General features: G+C 40.4%; 1 protein-coding gene across 1 annotated transcript in view; it reads left to right on the top strand.

Annotated features, from left to right (window-relative positions):
• rasal2 (RAS protein activator like 2) overlaps positions 1–18,586 on the top strand; it is a 318,544-nt gene that overhangs the window by 231,028 nt on the left and 68,930 nt on the right. The window contains exon 5 of the mRNA XM_055641981.1: positions 7,783–7,901. Coding sequence (XP_055497956.1) covers positions 7,783–7,901 — 119 coding nt within the window. The remainder of the gene's footprint in view (positions 1–7,782; positions 7,902–18,586) is intronic.

Below are 18,586 nucleotides of genomic sequence, written 5' to 3'. Positions count from 1 at the left end.
TTCTCTCCATACCTTGCTCTTGCCATCACTCTGATATGTTAATCTTCATCTCATTTGTCCACAAGACCTTTTTCCAGAACTGTGGTTGCTCTTTTAAATACTTCTTGGCAAACTATAACCTGGCCATCCTATTTTTTCAGCTAACCAGTGGTTTGCATCTTGCAGTGTCGCTTCTGTATTTCTGTTCATGAAGTCTTCTGCGGGCAGTGGTCATTGACAAATCCACCCCTGGCTCCTGACAAGAGTTTCTGATCTGTTGGACAGGTCTTTGAGGATTTTTCTTTATTATAGAGAGAATTCTTCAGGCATCAGCTGTGGAGGTCTTCCTTGGCCTGTCAGTCCCTTTGCGATTAGTAAGCTCACCAGTGCTCTCTTTCTTATTAATGATGTTCCAAACAGTTGATTTTGGTAAGCCTAAGGTTTGGCTGATGTCTCTAACAGTTTTATTCTTGTTTCTCAGTCTCATAATGACTCCTTTGACTTTCATTGGCACAACTTTGATCCTCATGTTGATAAACAGCAATACAAGTTTCCAAAGGTGATAGGAAGACTGGGGGAAAGACTAGGTGCTGAGAGCTCTCTTGTACCTGCATTAAGGAGGCATTTAAACACACTTGAGCAATTACAAACACCTGTGAAGCCATGTGTCCCAAACATTATGGTGCCCTGAAATGGGGGACGATGTATAAACACTGCTGTAATTTCTACATGGTAAAACCAAAATGTAGAAAAATACCCTTTAATAAAATCTGACAATGTGTGCTTTAACCACATGTGATTTTAAAAAATTATAAATCTCAAATTGTGGAGTACAGAGGCAAATGAATTAATGATAACTCTTTGTCCCAAACATTGTGGAGGGCAATGTACTTGTGGCTGTAGATTCTGACCTTTGAAATTCTACACTTAATCTGGCACCAAGTTCCTCCTGAATGTGCCATATCTGTTTCTTTGTCCACCCAATATCTTTGGTACCTACGTATATCGCAATGACTGGATCATCCTGATCCCGTTGTTAACATTCTCTCTATTTCTGATGCTGGATAGACAACTCAGCCTAATGGATTTTTACAACAGAGAACAATGCTAATCATCCCCACTTTTATGTCTCCTACCAGCACATTATTCTTCTATGATCCTCTCACCTTGAACATAGAACAAAGAGCATCATAGCATAGGAACAAGCCTTTGGCCCACAGCATCTGTGCTGATCATGATGCCAAGACCAACTTTATCTGTCCACACATAATCCATATCCCTCCATTCCATGCATATCCATGTGTCCATCCAAATATCTTTTAAATGCTACTATCATCTGCTTCCACCACTACCCCTGGCAGTGCCCTTTATCACACTGTCATAATTATTTAGCTCATCCACCCTATAGCCACCACTTTCATTCCAACAGGCCTGAGAGACCTCATCGTCAATGGACTATTGTGAACGCTGAGGCTCCTGCACTCATGCTCTCTCGGTCCCCTTATCTACCACTAATGAAATCACACTCCTGTCTTTGTCCATTAACCATAATCAGTCGATTTTATCTTTTGGATTGTGACCTTGAGCTGAAACTCTTCTAACTGCAAGTACTGAATGCAGCTGTGTTTGCCCTGGATCACACTGGTGTTCAGGAACAGTATGCTTCAAATGTAGAAAGTGCTGACTAACTTTATTGCAATTTTTGCTCTCATTGATGTACATTACACTAATAGTAAAAGTTTGGGAGATTGGATTGCATTAAATCTTGAGTGTGGTTTTTAATAAGATGCATTATTTAGGCCTGACCACTTTTTCACTTAAATTAGACAGCTGGAAGAATTTATTCTGCCGTTACAAGGATGATGTGATTCTTTTGTGAGCAAATGAGTTCTTAATTTTGGATATTGGCTTTCAGGTTTTGTGATTAGTTAGCTACCGTAGATTCAAAAAGCATTTTGTATAGTTCTCGGCACACCATCAATATGTGCAAACAAGCCTGCTTTGCAGTATCAGCAGTATATTGCAGAATACCAATAATCTCTGCACCAAAGCTTTCTAATGGTATTTCTCAGACAGAGAATAGCAATAAGAGTAAGTTGCTCCACCACCATGCTTTGATTCTGAACTAACATTTTGTTTATTGCTGCCATCCATTCTTATTAGGTGGAAACAGTGTCAGGGGTCTTAGGTTACTCTGTAGCTAATCCCTAAGAACTGTAAATCAACAACTGGGGTTGGTGGCTTGCTGTTTGGCTAAGGTAATGGCTTACTTTCTGACTCTGGAAGTCTTCAGTCTTCCCTGCATGGATATGACCAACAGACAAGCAGCTACAGCAAAAAAAAAACTGCTGATGCTGAAAACCCACAGCGAAATACAGAACACTGAAAGCAGTCAACAGGTCAAGCACCATCTTTAGGGAGGGAAATGCAATTAACATTTCAGGCCAAAGACCAGCCATCTGAACGATAAAAATAACAAAAGCATTGTTATAGATCGCAGAGAAGGAGCGGATGGAGGGTACAGAGGGAATGACCGAAAGATACAGACTAAGGGTGTCCAGGTAATAATTTAAAAATCAACAGTGAAAGGCAGAAGAGAATAAATAACCAAATTGAACTGAAAGGCACAGGTACAACTGTGAGGAGGAAAGAAAACTTACCTGAGATCTACAATATCTGCAATAAGCCCAGATGAAATTGATGGGCAGCTAGTGCCAAATACTTAATGGACCTCACCATTTTACCATCACATTACTCTAGAATACAATTTTTGGAGACATAACTTGATTAGGTCATGGTCTTGTTGTTGATTCTGTGCTACTTTGGTTATGGAATTTCTGCCTCGCATCATTTTTAAATTTGTTTTTGTTTTGCTATTAATAGCAATGGACGGCTTTGGATTATAATAAATGTTAGTAAAGATCAAGCTTAACTCAGGAACCCATGATTTGATCATGGGACTGCATTGAGTTTGCTGCTCAAGCAGGATTAGTTCATCTTTTTGTCTGGGGGAGGTGGGGTGTTAGGTGCAGCCGCATCACCATTCTCATATTTTCCTGCAACATAGGAAATCAGTTCACTCATTGAGTCAATGCTGTCTTACAGAACATGCCCATCAGTCCCATCCTACACATATTTCACTGAAACCTTTTTTTACATGTCCATCAACTTCATCCTGATTCACACACAGTTCATCGACTCCAGTCGCGCACAGTCACTAATTTACCTACTAACATGTCTTTGGGATGTGGGAAGAAACCGGAACACCCAGGGGAAACCCGTCTAATCACAAACATAGAAACATAGAAACATAGAAATTAGGTGCAGAAGTAGGCCATTCGGCCCTTCGAGCCTGCACCGCCATTCAATATGATCATGGCTGATCATCCAACTCGTTATCCCGTAGCTGCCTTCTCTCCATACCCCCTGATCCCCTTAGCCACAAGGGCCACATCTAACTCCCTCTTAAATATAGCTATTGAACTGGCCTCAACTACCCTCTGTGGCAGAGAGTTCCAGAGATTCACCACTCTCTGTGTGAAAAAAGTTCTTCTCATCTCGGTTTTAAAGGATTTCCCCCTTATCCTTAAGCTGTGACCCCTTGTAGAAACATAGAAACATAGAAATTAGGTGCAGGAGTAGGCCATTCGGCCCTTCGAGCCTGCACCGCCATTCAATATGATCATGGCTGATCATCCAAACTCAGTATCCCGTACCTGCCTTCTCTCCATACCCCCTGATCCCCTTAGCCACAAGGGCCACATCTAACTCCCTCTTAAATATAGCCAATGAACTGGCCTCAACTACCCTCTGTGGCAGAGAGTTCCAGAGATTCACCACTCTCTGTGTGAAAAAAAGTTCTTCTCATCTCGGTTTTAAAGGATTTCCCCTTTATCCTTAAGCTGTGACCCCTTGTCCTGGACTTCCCTAACATCGGGAACAATCTTCCTGCATCTAGCCTGTCCAACCCCTTAAGAATTTTGTAAGTTTCTATAAGATCCCCTCTCAATCTTCTAAATTCTAGAGAGTATAAACCAAGTCTATCCAGTCTTTCTTCATAAGACAGTCCTGACATCCCAGGAATCAGTCTGGTGAACCATCTCTGCACTCCCTCTATGGCAATAATGTCCTTCCTCAGATTTGGAGACCAAAACTGTACGCAATACTCCAGGTGTGGTCTCACCAAGACCCTGTACAACTGCAGTAGAACCTCTCTGCTCCTATACTCAAATCCTTTTGCAATGAAAAGGATCTTATGCAGTCTTTCTTCATAAGACAGAGAATAAGCAAACTTCATACAGATGTCATTGAAATTCAATGTCAAATGTGGGTTGTTGGAGATGTGAGAAGCTGTGCTAACTGTTTCACACCCTGCCCCCATTAAGTAATCCTGTCCAGAATATCTCTGAATTTAACTTGAGACATTGTAATGTCATTTATATCTGATGCTTCGGCTTGCCCATGACTAAGTTGACAGCTAACATTGTTGATATGTAGATGACTGTTTTGCCTGTACCCACCACTTATGGTACCACGGTGTGTTGGTGTGAATGAGGTGTGGCTATGTGTTTACAACATTGGCTATAGAAAATATATTGCAGATAGAAAAATGTGGGGGAAATGTCATCCACTGCGGCAGAAAAGTAAAAAAAAGTGATTTTTTTTGTATTGAGATATTGAAAATTGTAGATGCTTTGAAGATTGTCAGTGTTTTATATACAGATAATGTAGATACACGTAACAATTAGGAAGGCAAATTGGGTAGGGTTTAGTGTATTTGGGGAATTGAAGAATATAGGATTGGCACAGGAAAGTGGTGCTGCAATGAAAGTCAGCCATGATGTTATTTAATGGTGGAACAGGCAAAAGTAGTCAAATGGCTGACTCCTGCATTTATTTGTTGTATTGTTATGAGATGGAAAAGAACAATTGGGGGAAGTTTTTCAGATTCTTCTTATTTCTTTAGTTGGTCTTCATTGCCTTCGCTGAAGTTATATGGGTTTTGACGTGACACAGGAGTGCACTGTGGAGCAGGCTGCATGTTCATGGTGGAGCTGACTGGTAGAGATGGGGAGGTGGTGTGCTCTTTCTATCATGTACTGCATGCTCCCTATGCATGGCTTGTGGTTCTCTGTGCCATTCTGATGATCCTTCAGCCCTTTCAACAGCTGTGTGCCATTGATTGTCCGATGTTAATGGGAATTATGCAGTTTTTCAAAGAGGTTTTGAGAATAGCCTTCTTCTGCCACTTTCAAATCCCATCTTGGTGCTCAAGGTTATATGTAAATCTGTAACGAGTATTGGCTAACAAACAGGAATTGGCAAGTAGGGAATGGGTCGCACTTTTAATTTAATAACCTATAAGCCGTGGAACAGCACAGGTAACAGGCATTGGTACTGAGAACACAACTATAATGCATTATAATGACTTGGAAGAAGGAAGCAAATGTACAATAGTTAAATTTGCAGACACTCAAGAATAGGTGGGAAGGCAAATTGCAAATAGATAGATAGATAGATAGATAGATAGATAGATAGATAGATAGATAGATAGATAGATAGATAGATACTTTATTGTCATTCAGACCTTTTGGTCTGAACGAAATTATGTTGCCTGCAGTCAGACACAGAATCAATAATAACAAAACATACAATAAATACAAATTAAACATCCACCACAGTGAGTTCACCAAGCACATCCTCACTGTGATGGAGGCAAAGTCTTAGTCTCCATATCTTCCCTCTTTGTTCTCCCTCTGCGCTGAGGCGATCGATCCAGGCTGAAGATGTCGCTCTCCAGTCCAGCGGACCTCCGTGATGATGTCGCCGCCGCCGAAAGCCGGAACGCCGTCTCCGCTCCGAGACGGCCCGCCACAGCATCAGCTCCGGGCCCCAGCTCCAGGCCACCGCCCCAGCTCCGGGTCCCGCAGTCTCCGTTCCATGCCGCCACCCCAGCTCCGGGTCCCGCAGTCTCCGTTCCATGCCGCCACCCCAGCTCCGGGTCCCGCAGTCTCCGTTCCATGCCGCCGCCCCAGCTCCGGGTCCTGCAGTCTCCGTTCCGGGCTGCCGCCCCAGCTCCGGGTCCTGCAGTCTCCGTTCCTGGCTGCCGCCCCAGCTCCGGGTCCCGCAGTCGCCGTTCCAGGTCCTGCAGTCTCCGCTCCGGGCCGCCGCCCCAGCTCCGGGCAGCCGCCCCATACAAATTCATGTCTTCTAATTATAATTTCTGCCTGTGGATACTACTCCAGGCTATGGGGAAAGTGCAAGATAGTGAAATTGATGAATCTTGGATTAACCATGATCCGAATGAATGACAGAGCTCTTGATCTTATTTATAGTGAATTTGGGTTTGAAAAGAATGGCTGTTTCAGGAGTCTGGTGTGGTGTACTCTCATAGGTAATTTATAATTTAAAGGCAAGGTATTCATTTTATATGGTTTCATAGCTTTCAACCCTGTTAACTATGCATTTTTTCGACCCTACTGGTGTGTGAATCACTTCATGGGCAGGAATGTTCTAGAAGTGGAATTCTCTGCCATAGAAGGTAGTTGAAGCCAGTTCATTGGCTATATTTAAGAGGGAGTTAGATGTGGCCCTTGTGGTTAAAGTGATCAGGGGGTATGGAGAGAAGGCAGGTATAGGATACTGAGAGATGATCAGCCATGATCATATTGAATGGCGGTGCAGGCTCGAAGGGCCGAATGGCCTACTCCTGCACCTATTTTCTATGTTTCTAAGTGCAGTAACATTAATTTCCTGGCAATGAGGTATTCAAGCTTGGAGCTGTTTTCCTCTGCACCAGTGTCGGCAAACTGATCAATTTACTCCATGATCCATGCTACCACTGTAATAATGAGTGTCCTAATACACTGTCCGTATAGTTCTAGATAGTTTAGTTTATTGTCACGTGTACCGAGGTACAGTGAAATGCTTTTGTTGCATACTAACCAGTCAGCGGAAAGACAAGACCAGATTACAATTGAGCCATCCACAGTGCATATATACGTCCCGAAAAGTCCGATTAAAGATAATCCAGGTGTCTCCAATGAGGTAGATAGTAGTTCAGGACTGCTCTCTAGTTGTTGATAGAATGATTCAGTTGCCTGATAATTTGCTCATTACTGCCCAGTATGGATTTACTGCTCTTTTGATATTGGTGCTTGTCCCTGCAATCCACCTACAACCAGCTTTAACTTTGCACTGCATATGCAAATACCACAAAGAAAACTACACGGACTCACACTCCTCACATGCACAATTATAAATTCAACCTCTGCATGATCCTTCAGAATGAACTTTTCTGCATGGAAATGCATGTTTCTATATTTAGACAATCACTGGAGGTTGTACTGTGATCATAGCACTATCGTAACTTTCCACAACCTTGGTATTTTGCAACCTGTACAAAGTATGTTATTTTCAACCCAGGAGATTACTCTCAGCATTGCTGTTTGTGCTAAGTATTTGTAACTTTAAAAATATATGTATTTACTATTTTGGGGGCTTTTGCACAAATGCAGTTAACCATCTTACATTGGAAAAGGCATGCAATTTTAATTCAGCACACACAAATGTGTTCACATCCAGGAGTCGCACAGTGTTTGATGTAGATGAATGCTAGTAGCCTTGAGTAGAAGATTGATTGGAAAGTATTCCATGTTGGGAAAAAATGCAACATATTGTATTTTCCTATTTTTAACAACTAATATTTCAGATAATAATTTCCTCAGCTTCATTTTGACTTTCATAGACCATCTTAAACTTACCTGAAGCACTAATTGTATTTTATTCTCTCTTTTGGTGCAGGGATTTTTCAGTAAAAGGTTAAAAGGCTCTATCAAACGAACCAAGAGCCAGCCAAAGCTCGACCGCAACACCAGCTTCCGTCAGATACTACCATCATTGAGAAACTCAGAGAGTGAAAGGTAAAACATTATCAGTTTACTTATCTCCAATTTAAGTATTAAAGTGGTTAAGTAGAATGCTGCATATAAGTTAAAAATTCTGGCCCTCAGTCAAGGTGTCCTATTCCTTGTGGATGTGCAATGTATCTATACGTCACTCTGTGGACTGCACATGCACTGTGTGCGTGTGTGTGTGTCTGTGTGCGCATGTTTTTTACTTGTCTATTCATTGTTGAATTCATGTCATGAATAAAAGGCATTGTTGGAAGATTTAATTTCTTTTCCAAGACAATACGATTTGACAACAATTATTCTGTCGTGCCACAGGGAGCAATATTCGATAGTGTGGTTTAGTTGTCATCTTCACACTGAATGTCACAATAGAAGAAGAAACACAGATTTTAATTATTAACTGTTTTTGCTTTGTGTAAATTGTCGACTAATATAGTGCAGAAAGAAAGAAATATGCCCCTAAATTCTGCACTAGCGAAGTTCAAATTGGCTCATTCCAAGAAATCCGTTAATTCCACATTCCTGCCTTTCCTGGATTCCTACACATTTTTCTCTCTTTAGTCTTTAACTGATTATCTTTTGAAATTGTAGCTACCATGCTAGCCACTTTCTAAATAAAAAAACTTTTCCTTGTTTCTTATACTTGTGGTAATGGCTTGCATCTGGTTCTTCGACCACTAAAAATAGTACCTCTCTATTTACTCTTTAAACCCTTCAAGCCTTTATTCCTCTCCACCTCCCAATTCATGTTTTTCTGCTGTAAAGTGTGCAACCCAACCTTCCCCCGATTATGCAATCCCTGAAACCATTTCACAAAATAGTTAACATAACCTCCCCAAAGCGACCATGATCTCCCTAAACTTGGATTCCAAGACTTGCAAACAACTTTCCACTGAAATGCCAACTAGTGCTTTACCTCATTGATGAACTTTCAGCCTCTGTATAAAGTTTAGTGATTCATATTTTTATTGACTGCTTTGTTAGCTGTCCTATCCCCTGCAAAGATTTGTGCAACAAATGCGTTTAGTCTGATTGTTTGTGCAGTTTAAAATTGCATCATTGATGTATTGTCTCCCTTTATTTTTTCCACAATCTTTATTCAAACATTTGTCAATGTTAAAATTAATCTTCCATTTGTTCATTCTTTACACTTGATCTTCAAATCTATTCCCGTCTCTTTTGTTTGCTTTTTAGTCGTGTAATTTACAGATTTTGAAATTGTGCCCGAGTACAAGTCATTAATTTATATCGGGGAATGTCACTGTGAACGTTCCTCAGTAGCAAACAGAGCCTTCAACACAAGTGTCCATTCTTACTCCCTTCTGCAATTTTGTAATAATTCTGCCATTGCCCATTTTATCACACGGTTTCAAATTTTACCAGCAAGCCTGATACTTTATCAATCACTTTTTAAATTTCATAGTTGCAAATTTGAGTTCTACTTTGCCTGTCATTTTTTTTTTGTCAAGGTAAGATTTAATTGAATTAGTGTCTAGAATGTGGAACAAACAATACTTCAGGATGGAGTGTTGCTTCCCTAGTGTCATGGTTCAGGATGTCTCTGGGCAACTGCAGACCATTCTCAAGTGGGAGTCTGAGCAACTAGAGGCACATTGATATCATAATATCGGTATGAAAAGTGATGAGGTCGTGTGGAGTGAATATATGAGGTTAGGAAAGAGGTTAAAAAGCAGGAGCTTGAGGGTGGTAATGCCTGGACTACTCTCAATGCCAGGTGCTAGGCTGGACAGGAATGGAAGGATAGGCCACGTGAGTACATGTCTGAGTAGTGGAGCAGGGGGCAAGGTTCAGGCTTTTGTGAATTGCTTGCACAGTGGCTCAGATGGTAGGGTGCTGAGGCTTTATAAGGTACTGGTCAGACTGCATTTGGAGTAGTGTGAGTATTTTTGGATCCCATATCTGAGGAGGGATGCGCTGGCAATGGAGAGTGTCCAGAGAAAATTTATGAGAAGAATCCCAGGATTGATTGGGTTAACATATGCAGGCACTGGGCCTGTACTCGCTGGAGTTTAGAAGGATGTGGTGAGGATGTTTCCACGTGGGAATTTCTTTAGTCAGAGGGTGGTGAATCTGTGGGATTCATTGCCACAGACTGTTTGGAGGCAAAGGAAATTGATATTTTTAAGGCAGAGATTTGCAGATTCTTGATTAGTAAAGGGTTATGGGTGAAGACAGGAGAATTGGATTGAGAGCGAAAGATAGATCAGCCATGATTAAATGGCGGTGTAGACCTGATGGGCCGACTGGCCTAATTCTGCGCCATGAACTTATGAAGCTCCCTTTTTAAAATGAGCACATTTTTTAATCAACTTCTATCGTATTATGTTCAATTTGAGAAAGGCTGGAATAAAGACAGATTTTCTGAATACCTTTTCTTTTATAGTTTAAATTTTCTTACATTCTTCAAGTAGCAGTGGAGGATATTTTTGATGTCTCATTTAAACCATGTTATTTATTGAATACTTTAAAATGTTTTCATGTTGATTGGCCTGGTGAGTTTGAAATGAACAGTGTCATAAAAACAAAATGACAGCAAGCTTATCCGTTCTGCTACTCAGTTTTTAACATACAAAATTTCAGTAAGTACTTGAATCTTTTGGTGTGTGAATTGCCTTTGGGAAATTTCTTACGTTCAAAAAATCATTGGATGACATGAAGGATTTTTGAATTACATGGCGTATTTTTATATAATTGTGTCTCTGGATTATCAGAGGAAGGGCAGTCATCTGCATTACTTTATTGTCTTAAATTATGTAAAGGCAGAAATATAATGGCTGCTAATGTGTATCTGTCTTTCCCTTTATCCTCTTATGGTTATTGCTTCTTGTGTAATTGCCTTGCTGTCCCTGAGAATGTTAATTAGTTCTTAAAATCATAGGTATGGCAAAGAATGTGATAAAATTGTGGTAGAAGAGAAAAGAGGCACATAGTACAGGGCTTTACTGGGGACATTTGGATGAAATTCCATTTCTCTGTCACAACTTTGCAAGTAAATTTTCAGAAGCCACTGGCCACAGTTATTAACTATTCTGTTTTTGGGATGTTCTCAGAATTCAATGGCAAAATAACAAGAGGGATGGCTTCTCTTCAAAGTATTTCATGTTCTGCCACAAATTAGATGAAATCAATTTCCCTATGAGTAGAATTTAACTTCTTGTGTATTCTTTGAGTAATTAAAGCGGAGGAAAAAAAACTGTGATAGCGAGTAAATCTGAGTAAAGATAGTAAATCTGAGCAAAGGTGGAGTAAAACATCTTTGTGAATTGCTGCTTTGTGAATGGTACAGCTGCTACCTCACAGAGCCAGAGATCCAGGTTCGATCCTTCCCAGTGCATGGGAGTGCGTTTTCTCTGGGTATTCCACTTACCTCCTACATTCCAAAGACAGACTGGTATGTAAGTTAAGGTACACAAAAAAGCTGGAGAAACTCAGCGGGTGCAGCAGCATCTATGGAGCGAAGGAAATGGGCAACGTTTCGAGCCGAAACTCTTCATCTGAAGAAGGGTTTCGGCCCGAAACATTGCCTATTTCCTTCGCTCCATAGATGCTGCTGCACCCGCTGAGTTTCTCCAGCTTTTTGTGTACCTTCGATTTTCCAGCATCTGCAGTTCCTTCGTAAACACTGGGGACTATATATAAGCACTGCTGTAATTTTTGGTGAAACCAAAATGGATAAAAATGGTCTTTATTAAAACCTGACAATGTGCACTTTAACCACATGTGATTTTTTTCTATTACAAATCACAAATTGTGGAGTACAGAGGCAAATAAATGATGGCTTTTTGTCCCAAACATTATGGAGGGCACTGTACTTGGAATATTTGTGCAAATTTCTAATAGTCTGTCTGCTTTGACAACTAGAAGGCTATTTTTACAATTCATTCGTCTCATTTGAATCATGAGCTGGTGCGGAGGACTCTTCTTTGGCACCAACTATTATTTACAGTATATGCAGATCCCAATAAAATTAGCTGAAGAATCAAAGGATGTCCATTGTTTGTACTTCCATTGGACACTGTAACAAAGCTCTGTAATGCTGGACACCGTTTGTTGTTTCCTCCACTATTTGCTTAGGCAGTGAGATAAATTATGGGGTTACTTTTTCCATTTTGAAATTATTACTCTTCACTCTGGTGACTGATCTTTGTCATTTGGAGATGTGGTTCATGTTAGTCGCTGATTGCAGACTCAGAAATAGGCTGCTGTGGACAGCTGGATTAGAGAACACAATTAAGCTTTTTGCTCTTTGGACGCCACAGCTGATCTGTCTCGCTGAAGAATTATGGAAATGTTGTGATCGGAGGAAAGAAGGCTTTACAGTATTAGAGTAGGTGAATGTGAATGAGCAAGAAGCTTGTCCTCTGCAGACAGCATGAAGGAACTTTAACTATATGTTTTGTTAAGCGAAGGTCTGGTCACTTCCATTACCAGCAGTACAGATTTAATATACATCCAGCATCTAGTATTGACAAATACAAGATCCGAGCAACTGTGTATATTATTTAAAAAATAAATAGTATCTAACACGCATATTTATCTGTGATGAAAAGGACATTCCAGTTTTTAAACTTGATTTGACCTTGATTCTCCTTTTGCATGGACGAAGGCCGTGGGATATTAAAGTGATCATGTGGTTAAAATGCTTCTTGGTATTGTGTAATGAAAAAGATAATCTGCATAAGCCATAGACATTTCAAGTACATAGACTTGCCTTTATCATAGGGGAATCACAGTAAAAGCAAATTGGAAATGGGGTGTTTCTAAACACAGTTTTCTTCCTGAGGAGAATGCCAGGTTTAATGGATGTCTCCATCGAATATTGTTATCTGTAACAAGCCATCTGTACAAAGCGGGCAATTTGCTATCTCTAGTGAAAATATTTATTTACGTTGAGCTGCAGGCAAGTGACCTATTTCACATTTTGCTCTTGGTTCAAGCTGAAAAAATGCAATTACGGGTTTATTTTTGAATCGTAGAGCTCAGCATAGAAAATGGAATGCCAGTCCTCTTGCTCCATGGTGTGGTGACAAACGAACTAGTACTTGTTATTGTTGATGACGCTGCCGGGTAATTATGATGTATAAAATCACAATTCGTTGGGATAAACTGAATGGGAGGGTAATTTTCTATTGGCTTTAGAGGTTGCTACTTGGCGCTTTATTCTTACAATGGATTGAAGATTTATAATCAAGTTTGAAAGTACTATCTTTTCACCTCGGGTAGCAGGGGTCTGGAATTCACTGCATGAAAGACCAGTAGAAGTTAAAACCATGTTGAAAAAGGTGTTCAATATGTACAAATGCTGAAACCTGCAAGATTGTGAGAGAGGGATAGAGATATGCAAAACTAATGAGAAATTTGGATTTGCTTCATCCGGATGAAACAATGGGCTAAATATTTACTTCCTATGCGATAAACCTCAGATTCTACACTGTTGTAATTAACTAAATTGAGGTCCCCACCATGGGGGGAAAATGGAGGAGGACTGGCCAAATTGTGTGCCTTCCACCACAGTGATGAATGCTGTGGTGGATGTTTATGTTAAATGTTTATTGTGTTTTTGTGTGTGTTCTTTATCATTGTACCACTGCTGACATATTCATTTCATTTGCACTTATGTGCAATGTGACAAATAAACCGTATAGTATAGTATAGTGGTAGTATAGTAAAAATACATTTTTCCACTTTAGACTGCAGGTTCTCATTTGACTTGTGTTGTGGAGAAAGTTGATGTTAGCAATTATTGCTACTGTTGGGATTCCACAGCAAAGAAATGGTGCACTAGTATTGATTAAATACATGAAAATAGGTTGTTCATAGTTTACAATAAGTTAGCATCATGAATAGGAAGCTATTTCTTAATTTGTAATCAGAGCATGTAATCTGTATACAATCCTGTGATTTGTTCAGGGTAAGCAAATGCAATGGTCTGACGTCTGAAGAAGGGTCTCGACCGGTAACATCACCCATTCCTTCTATCCAGAGATGCTGCTTGTCCTGCTCAGTTACTCCAGCATTTTGTGTCTACCTTAAGCAAATGCAATGTTTTTTTTATTGATAGATTGATTGATTGATTGAAAGACACAGCATGGAAATAGCCCTTTCACCCACTGAGTCCACGTCGACCAACGATCACCCATATACACTAGATCTATGTTATCCCACTTTGGAATCTAATCCCAACACATTAGGGGTGAATTACAGTAGCTAATTAACGTATGAACCTGTACATCTATCAAATGTTTGAGGGACTCAGAGGAAACCCACACTGTCACAGGGAGAATGTGCAAACTCCACACTGACAGCACCCAAAGTCAGGCTCGAACCCAGGTCTCTGGCACTCTGAGGCAGCAGCGCTACGGGCTGTGCCACTGTGGTAATGCAGTAGTTAAGAATAAATGTTGTTATATGCATAGAGCATTTATATAAACTTTTTATGTAGAAAATACCCGGAGTTACTGCAAGTCATTTACATCTCTAAAACTGCAAAATAATGAAAGTTACTTAGAACATTGCAAATCTGAAAAACTAGAATACATTTGTTCACATTCCAATGTATTTGATTTACTGATAGCCACTGAGGGCATATCTTTATGCGTTTGAATTAACTGTTGTGGAACCATTGCAAGTTTGTTGAGTGATGTGCAGCACTGATAATGGGAAACAGAAAATGTAATATTTGAATAGGTCAAAATTAGCTTCAAACATTTTTAATATATCTGATAATTACTGATCCTTAGTTGTCCAAAGATGTACCTGTCAAGTGTGTTCTTTGCGATTAGAAGTACATCTAGACCAAGTAAGACCAAAGGGTTACCTCCTTGAATAAGATTAGGGCATTATTTGGTCTTCATTGAGAATCTGTCAGGTTTCACTGGAGCTTGTTATGATACCAGTCTTCCAATTACCAATTCAATTAATATAGTTTTCCAATTTATTGTTGAGGGATTTGAATCCTCAGCCTTGCAAATCCAGGTAACCATTACAATCTGGACTGTTTTCACAGAATTCAAAATCTAATTTAAGCTCAATTTAATCACAGTTGTGTGAAAATGTCACAAGTCAACGGCAATTGAACCATGCTGATGGGACAAAGCTGAGTACAGGTTTTCATTTGTATCTGCCTAAGAGATTTAGATGCAGACGTTAGCCTTAAAAAATATATTGTATTTATAAATTTCATTAACATTTACTGCTTTAATCAAATTTCACTGTATCTTAATTGGTACATGTGACAATTAAATTGAATCTTGATCGCAACAATATTATTTGTTTAGAATGTATAGATAATGTCAAAGATTTAATTGAATTTGTCATATACATTGCAATCAGAATGCCTACAACCTATATCATCAAAGCTAATAACATGGAATGCCCTTTATGGCATTCAGTCAATTTCGAATAAGAGTCGCATTCTTTCTGGAAAATAAGACATAACTGGGCAGATGAAAGGGGAAAAAGGAAGTGTGATTCCATTTAAAAAATAGTTTAGTAAATGGAACAAAAAGTTTCCTCTTGAAGATTTTTGCAAATATTTGTATGTTTTTGTTTAATTTACTTTAAGATAGTTTACAGATACAGAGTGGAAACGTGCCCTTCGGCCGACTGAGCTCACACTGCCCGCCCTTCACCCGTACATTCATTATACGTTATAGAGTCATCATAGATTCATACAAGTCTGAAGAAGGGTTTCGGCCCGAAACGTTGCCTATTTCCTTCGCTCCATAGATGCTGCTGCACCCGCTGAGTTTCTCCAGCTTTTTTGTATACCATAGATTCATACAATGTGGAAACAGGCCCTTCGGCCAAACTTGCCCACACTGACCAACATGTCCCATCCACACTAGTCCCACCTGCCTGTGTTTGGCCCATATCCCTCAAGACCTAACCTATCCATAACCCATAGAATATCAATGTTATCCCACTTTTGCATCCTGCACACATGGGGCAATTTATAGAACCAGCATAATGTACAAACCAGCAGCATCCAGAAAAATATCATGTGGTCACTGAGAGAACGTTCAAAGTCTGTACAGACAGCAGTCGTAGTAAGGATTGAACCTGGGTCTCTGGCGCTGTTAGAGAGTAGATCTACCCCTGCGCCATTGTGCCGCCTCAAACAGTACTTTGTTCACATCTCTGAGGAGGTCAAATATCTTCACTGCCTAAGTGTCATGAATTGAAATATATGGTTTGTAGAAAAAGGGATAATGGGTTTGACAAGTTTGTCTAATTACTTATTATTTTTATCGTTTAATTGGTGGAAGATACCTTAGATTTCCATTATGTCAGGTGAGTGGCCAGACACAATAGAAATCTAAGGTACACACTAGTGGCCAGAGCATCTAGGGTGACAGAGGAACTGAAGGAAATTCACATTAGGCAGGAAATGGTGTTAAGTAGACTGATGAGACTGAAGGCTGATAAATCCCCAGGGATGGTCTGCATCCCAGGGTACTTAAGGAGGTGGCTATAGAAATCGTGGCCGCATTGGTGATCATTTTCCAATGTTCTATAGATTCAGGATCAGTTCCTGTGGATTGGAGGGCATCCCACTTTTCAAGAAAGGTGGGAGAGAGAAAGTAGGGAATTATAGACCAGTTAGCCTGACATCGGTGGTGGGGAAGATGCTGGAGTTAATTATATAAGATGAAATAGTGGCACATTTGGATAGTAGTTACAGGATTGGTCCGAGTCAGCATGGATTTACCAAGGGCAAATCATGCTTGACTATTCTTCTGGAATTTTTTGAGGATGTAGAGAATAGAATAGAATAGAATAACCTTTAATAATCCTTCACAGGAAATTACAGTGCCACAACAGCTTCAAGACAGACATAACACCACACATTTCAACAGATATCTTCAATACATAAAAAGTTAAATTTTTTGTGCATTATAAAACCTTATAGCAGCTGGTATACAAGACTTCCTATGTCTCTCCGTTTTGCACATTGGTGCAATCAGTCTCTGACTGAAGATGCTGCACTTGATCACCTTCAGGGCGTGGAGTGGGTGAGTGGGGTTGGTCATTATTGAGCCTAGTTTTTTCAGAGTTCTGGCCTCTGCCACCTGCTTGACCGTTAGTTGCTCTGCCCCAACCACTGAGCCGGCCTTCCTGATCAGCTTATCCAGTCTGTTTTTGTCCGCTATTCGGGCGCCTTCTCCCCAACAGGCCACAGCAAAAAACAGAGCACTGGCCACCACTGAATGGTAGACACTGCACAGTAGGGGTTGACAGATATTAAATGACTTTAGCCTCCTTAAAAAATACAGTCTACTTTGTCCCTTCCTGTACACCGCCTCCATATGACTCTTCCAGTCCAGCTCACTGTCAAGCTGCACACCAAGGTACCTGTGGTTGGCGACCACCTCCACCTCAGTGCCCCTGATGGTGATTGGTGTTGGTTGAATCCTCCTCCTCCCCCTCCTGAAATCCACAACTATCTCCTTCGTTTTTTTGGTGTTGAGATGGAGATTATTGTGTGCACTCCACTCCACAAAGTTGTTAATTGTGTCTCTATACTCCTCCTCATTGCCCCCTTTGATGAGGCCTACAACAGCTGTGTCATCTGAAAATTTCTGCAAAAAGCAGCTGTTGGTGTTATATTGACAATCCGCTGTGTAGATGGTAAACAGGAATGGAGCCAGCACAGTTCCTTGTGGAGCCCCTGTGCTGCTCATGATGGTGCTTGAGACATTGTTCTGTAGGCGCACATACTGTGGTCTGAGGAAAAGGTAATCCAAACACCACTGTACCATTAATGGATCCACTAGGAAACTAGATGTAACTAGGAAAATGGACAAGGAAGAGCCAGTGGATGGAGTGTACCTGGACTTACAGAAAGTATTTGATAAGGTCCCACATAGAAGATTAGTGGGCAAAATTAGAACACATGGTATTGGGGGTAGGGTACTGACATGGATAGAAAATTGGTTGGCAGACAGGAAACAAAGAGTAGGGATTAACGAGTCCCTTTCAGAATGGCAGGCAGTGACTAGTGGGGTACCGCAAGGCTTGGTGCTGGGACTGCAGCTATTTACAATATACATCAATTATTTAGATGAAGGGATTCAAAGTAACATTAGCAAATTTGCAGATGACACAAAGCTGGGTGGCAGGGTGAACTGTGAGGAGGATGCTATGAGGATGTAGGGTTACTTGGACAGGTTGGGTGAGTGGGCAGATGCATCGCAGATACATCGCAGATGCAGTTTAATGTGGATAAATGTGAGGTTATCCATTTTGGTGGCAAAAACAGGAAGGCAGATTAGTATATAAATGGTGTCAAGTTGGGAAAAGGGGAAGTACAAAGAGATCTGGGGTTCCTAGTTCATCCGGCACTGAAAGTAAGCATGCAGGTACAGCAGGCAGTGAAGAAAACTAGCGGCATAACAAGAGGAGTTGAGTATAGAAGCAAAGAAGTCCTTCTGCAGTTGTACAGGGCATTAGTAGCAATGTTACAAAATTTTGAGATTTTAAAAATCAAGTCTGCAATTTATCCCATCAGATAAAGCATAACAATAAGTTTAATTTGACACCAAATTCACTTTCATATCTCAAGTATTAAAAAAAGTTATGGCCATTTTCATACTCGGAAATTAGTATCTTGTTCCCTATTGATTTTCAATGGACATTACAAAAAAGCTGTGATCTTGGATAATCAAAAGCCC

The sequence above is a fragment of the Leucoraja erinacea genome, chromosome 10, assembly GCF_028641065.1.
Source record: "Leucoraja erinacea ecotype New England chromosome 10, Leri_hhj_1, whole genome shotgun sequence".
Taxonomy (NCBI): Eukaryota; Metazoa; Chordata; class Chondrichthyes; order Rajiformes; family Rajidae; genus Leucoraja; species Leucoraja erinaceus.
Note: the sequence above shows the minus strand (reverse complement) of the source record. Positions and strands in the feature narration are given on the sequence as shown.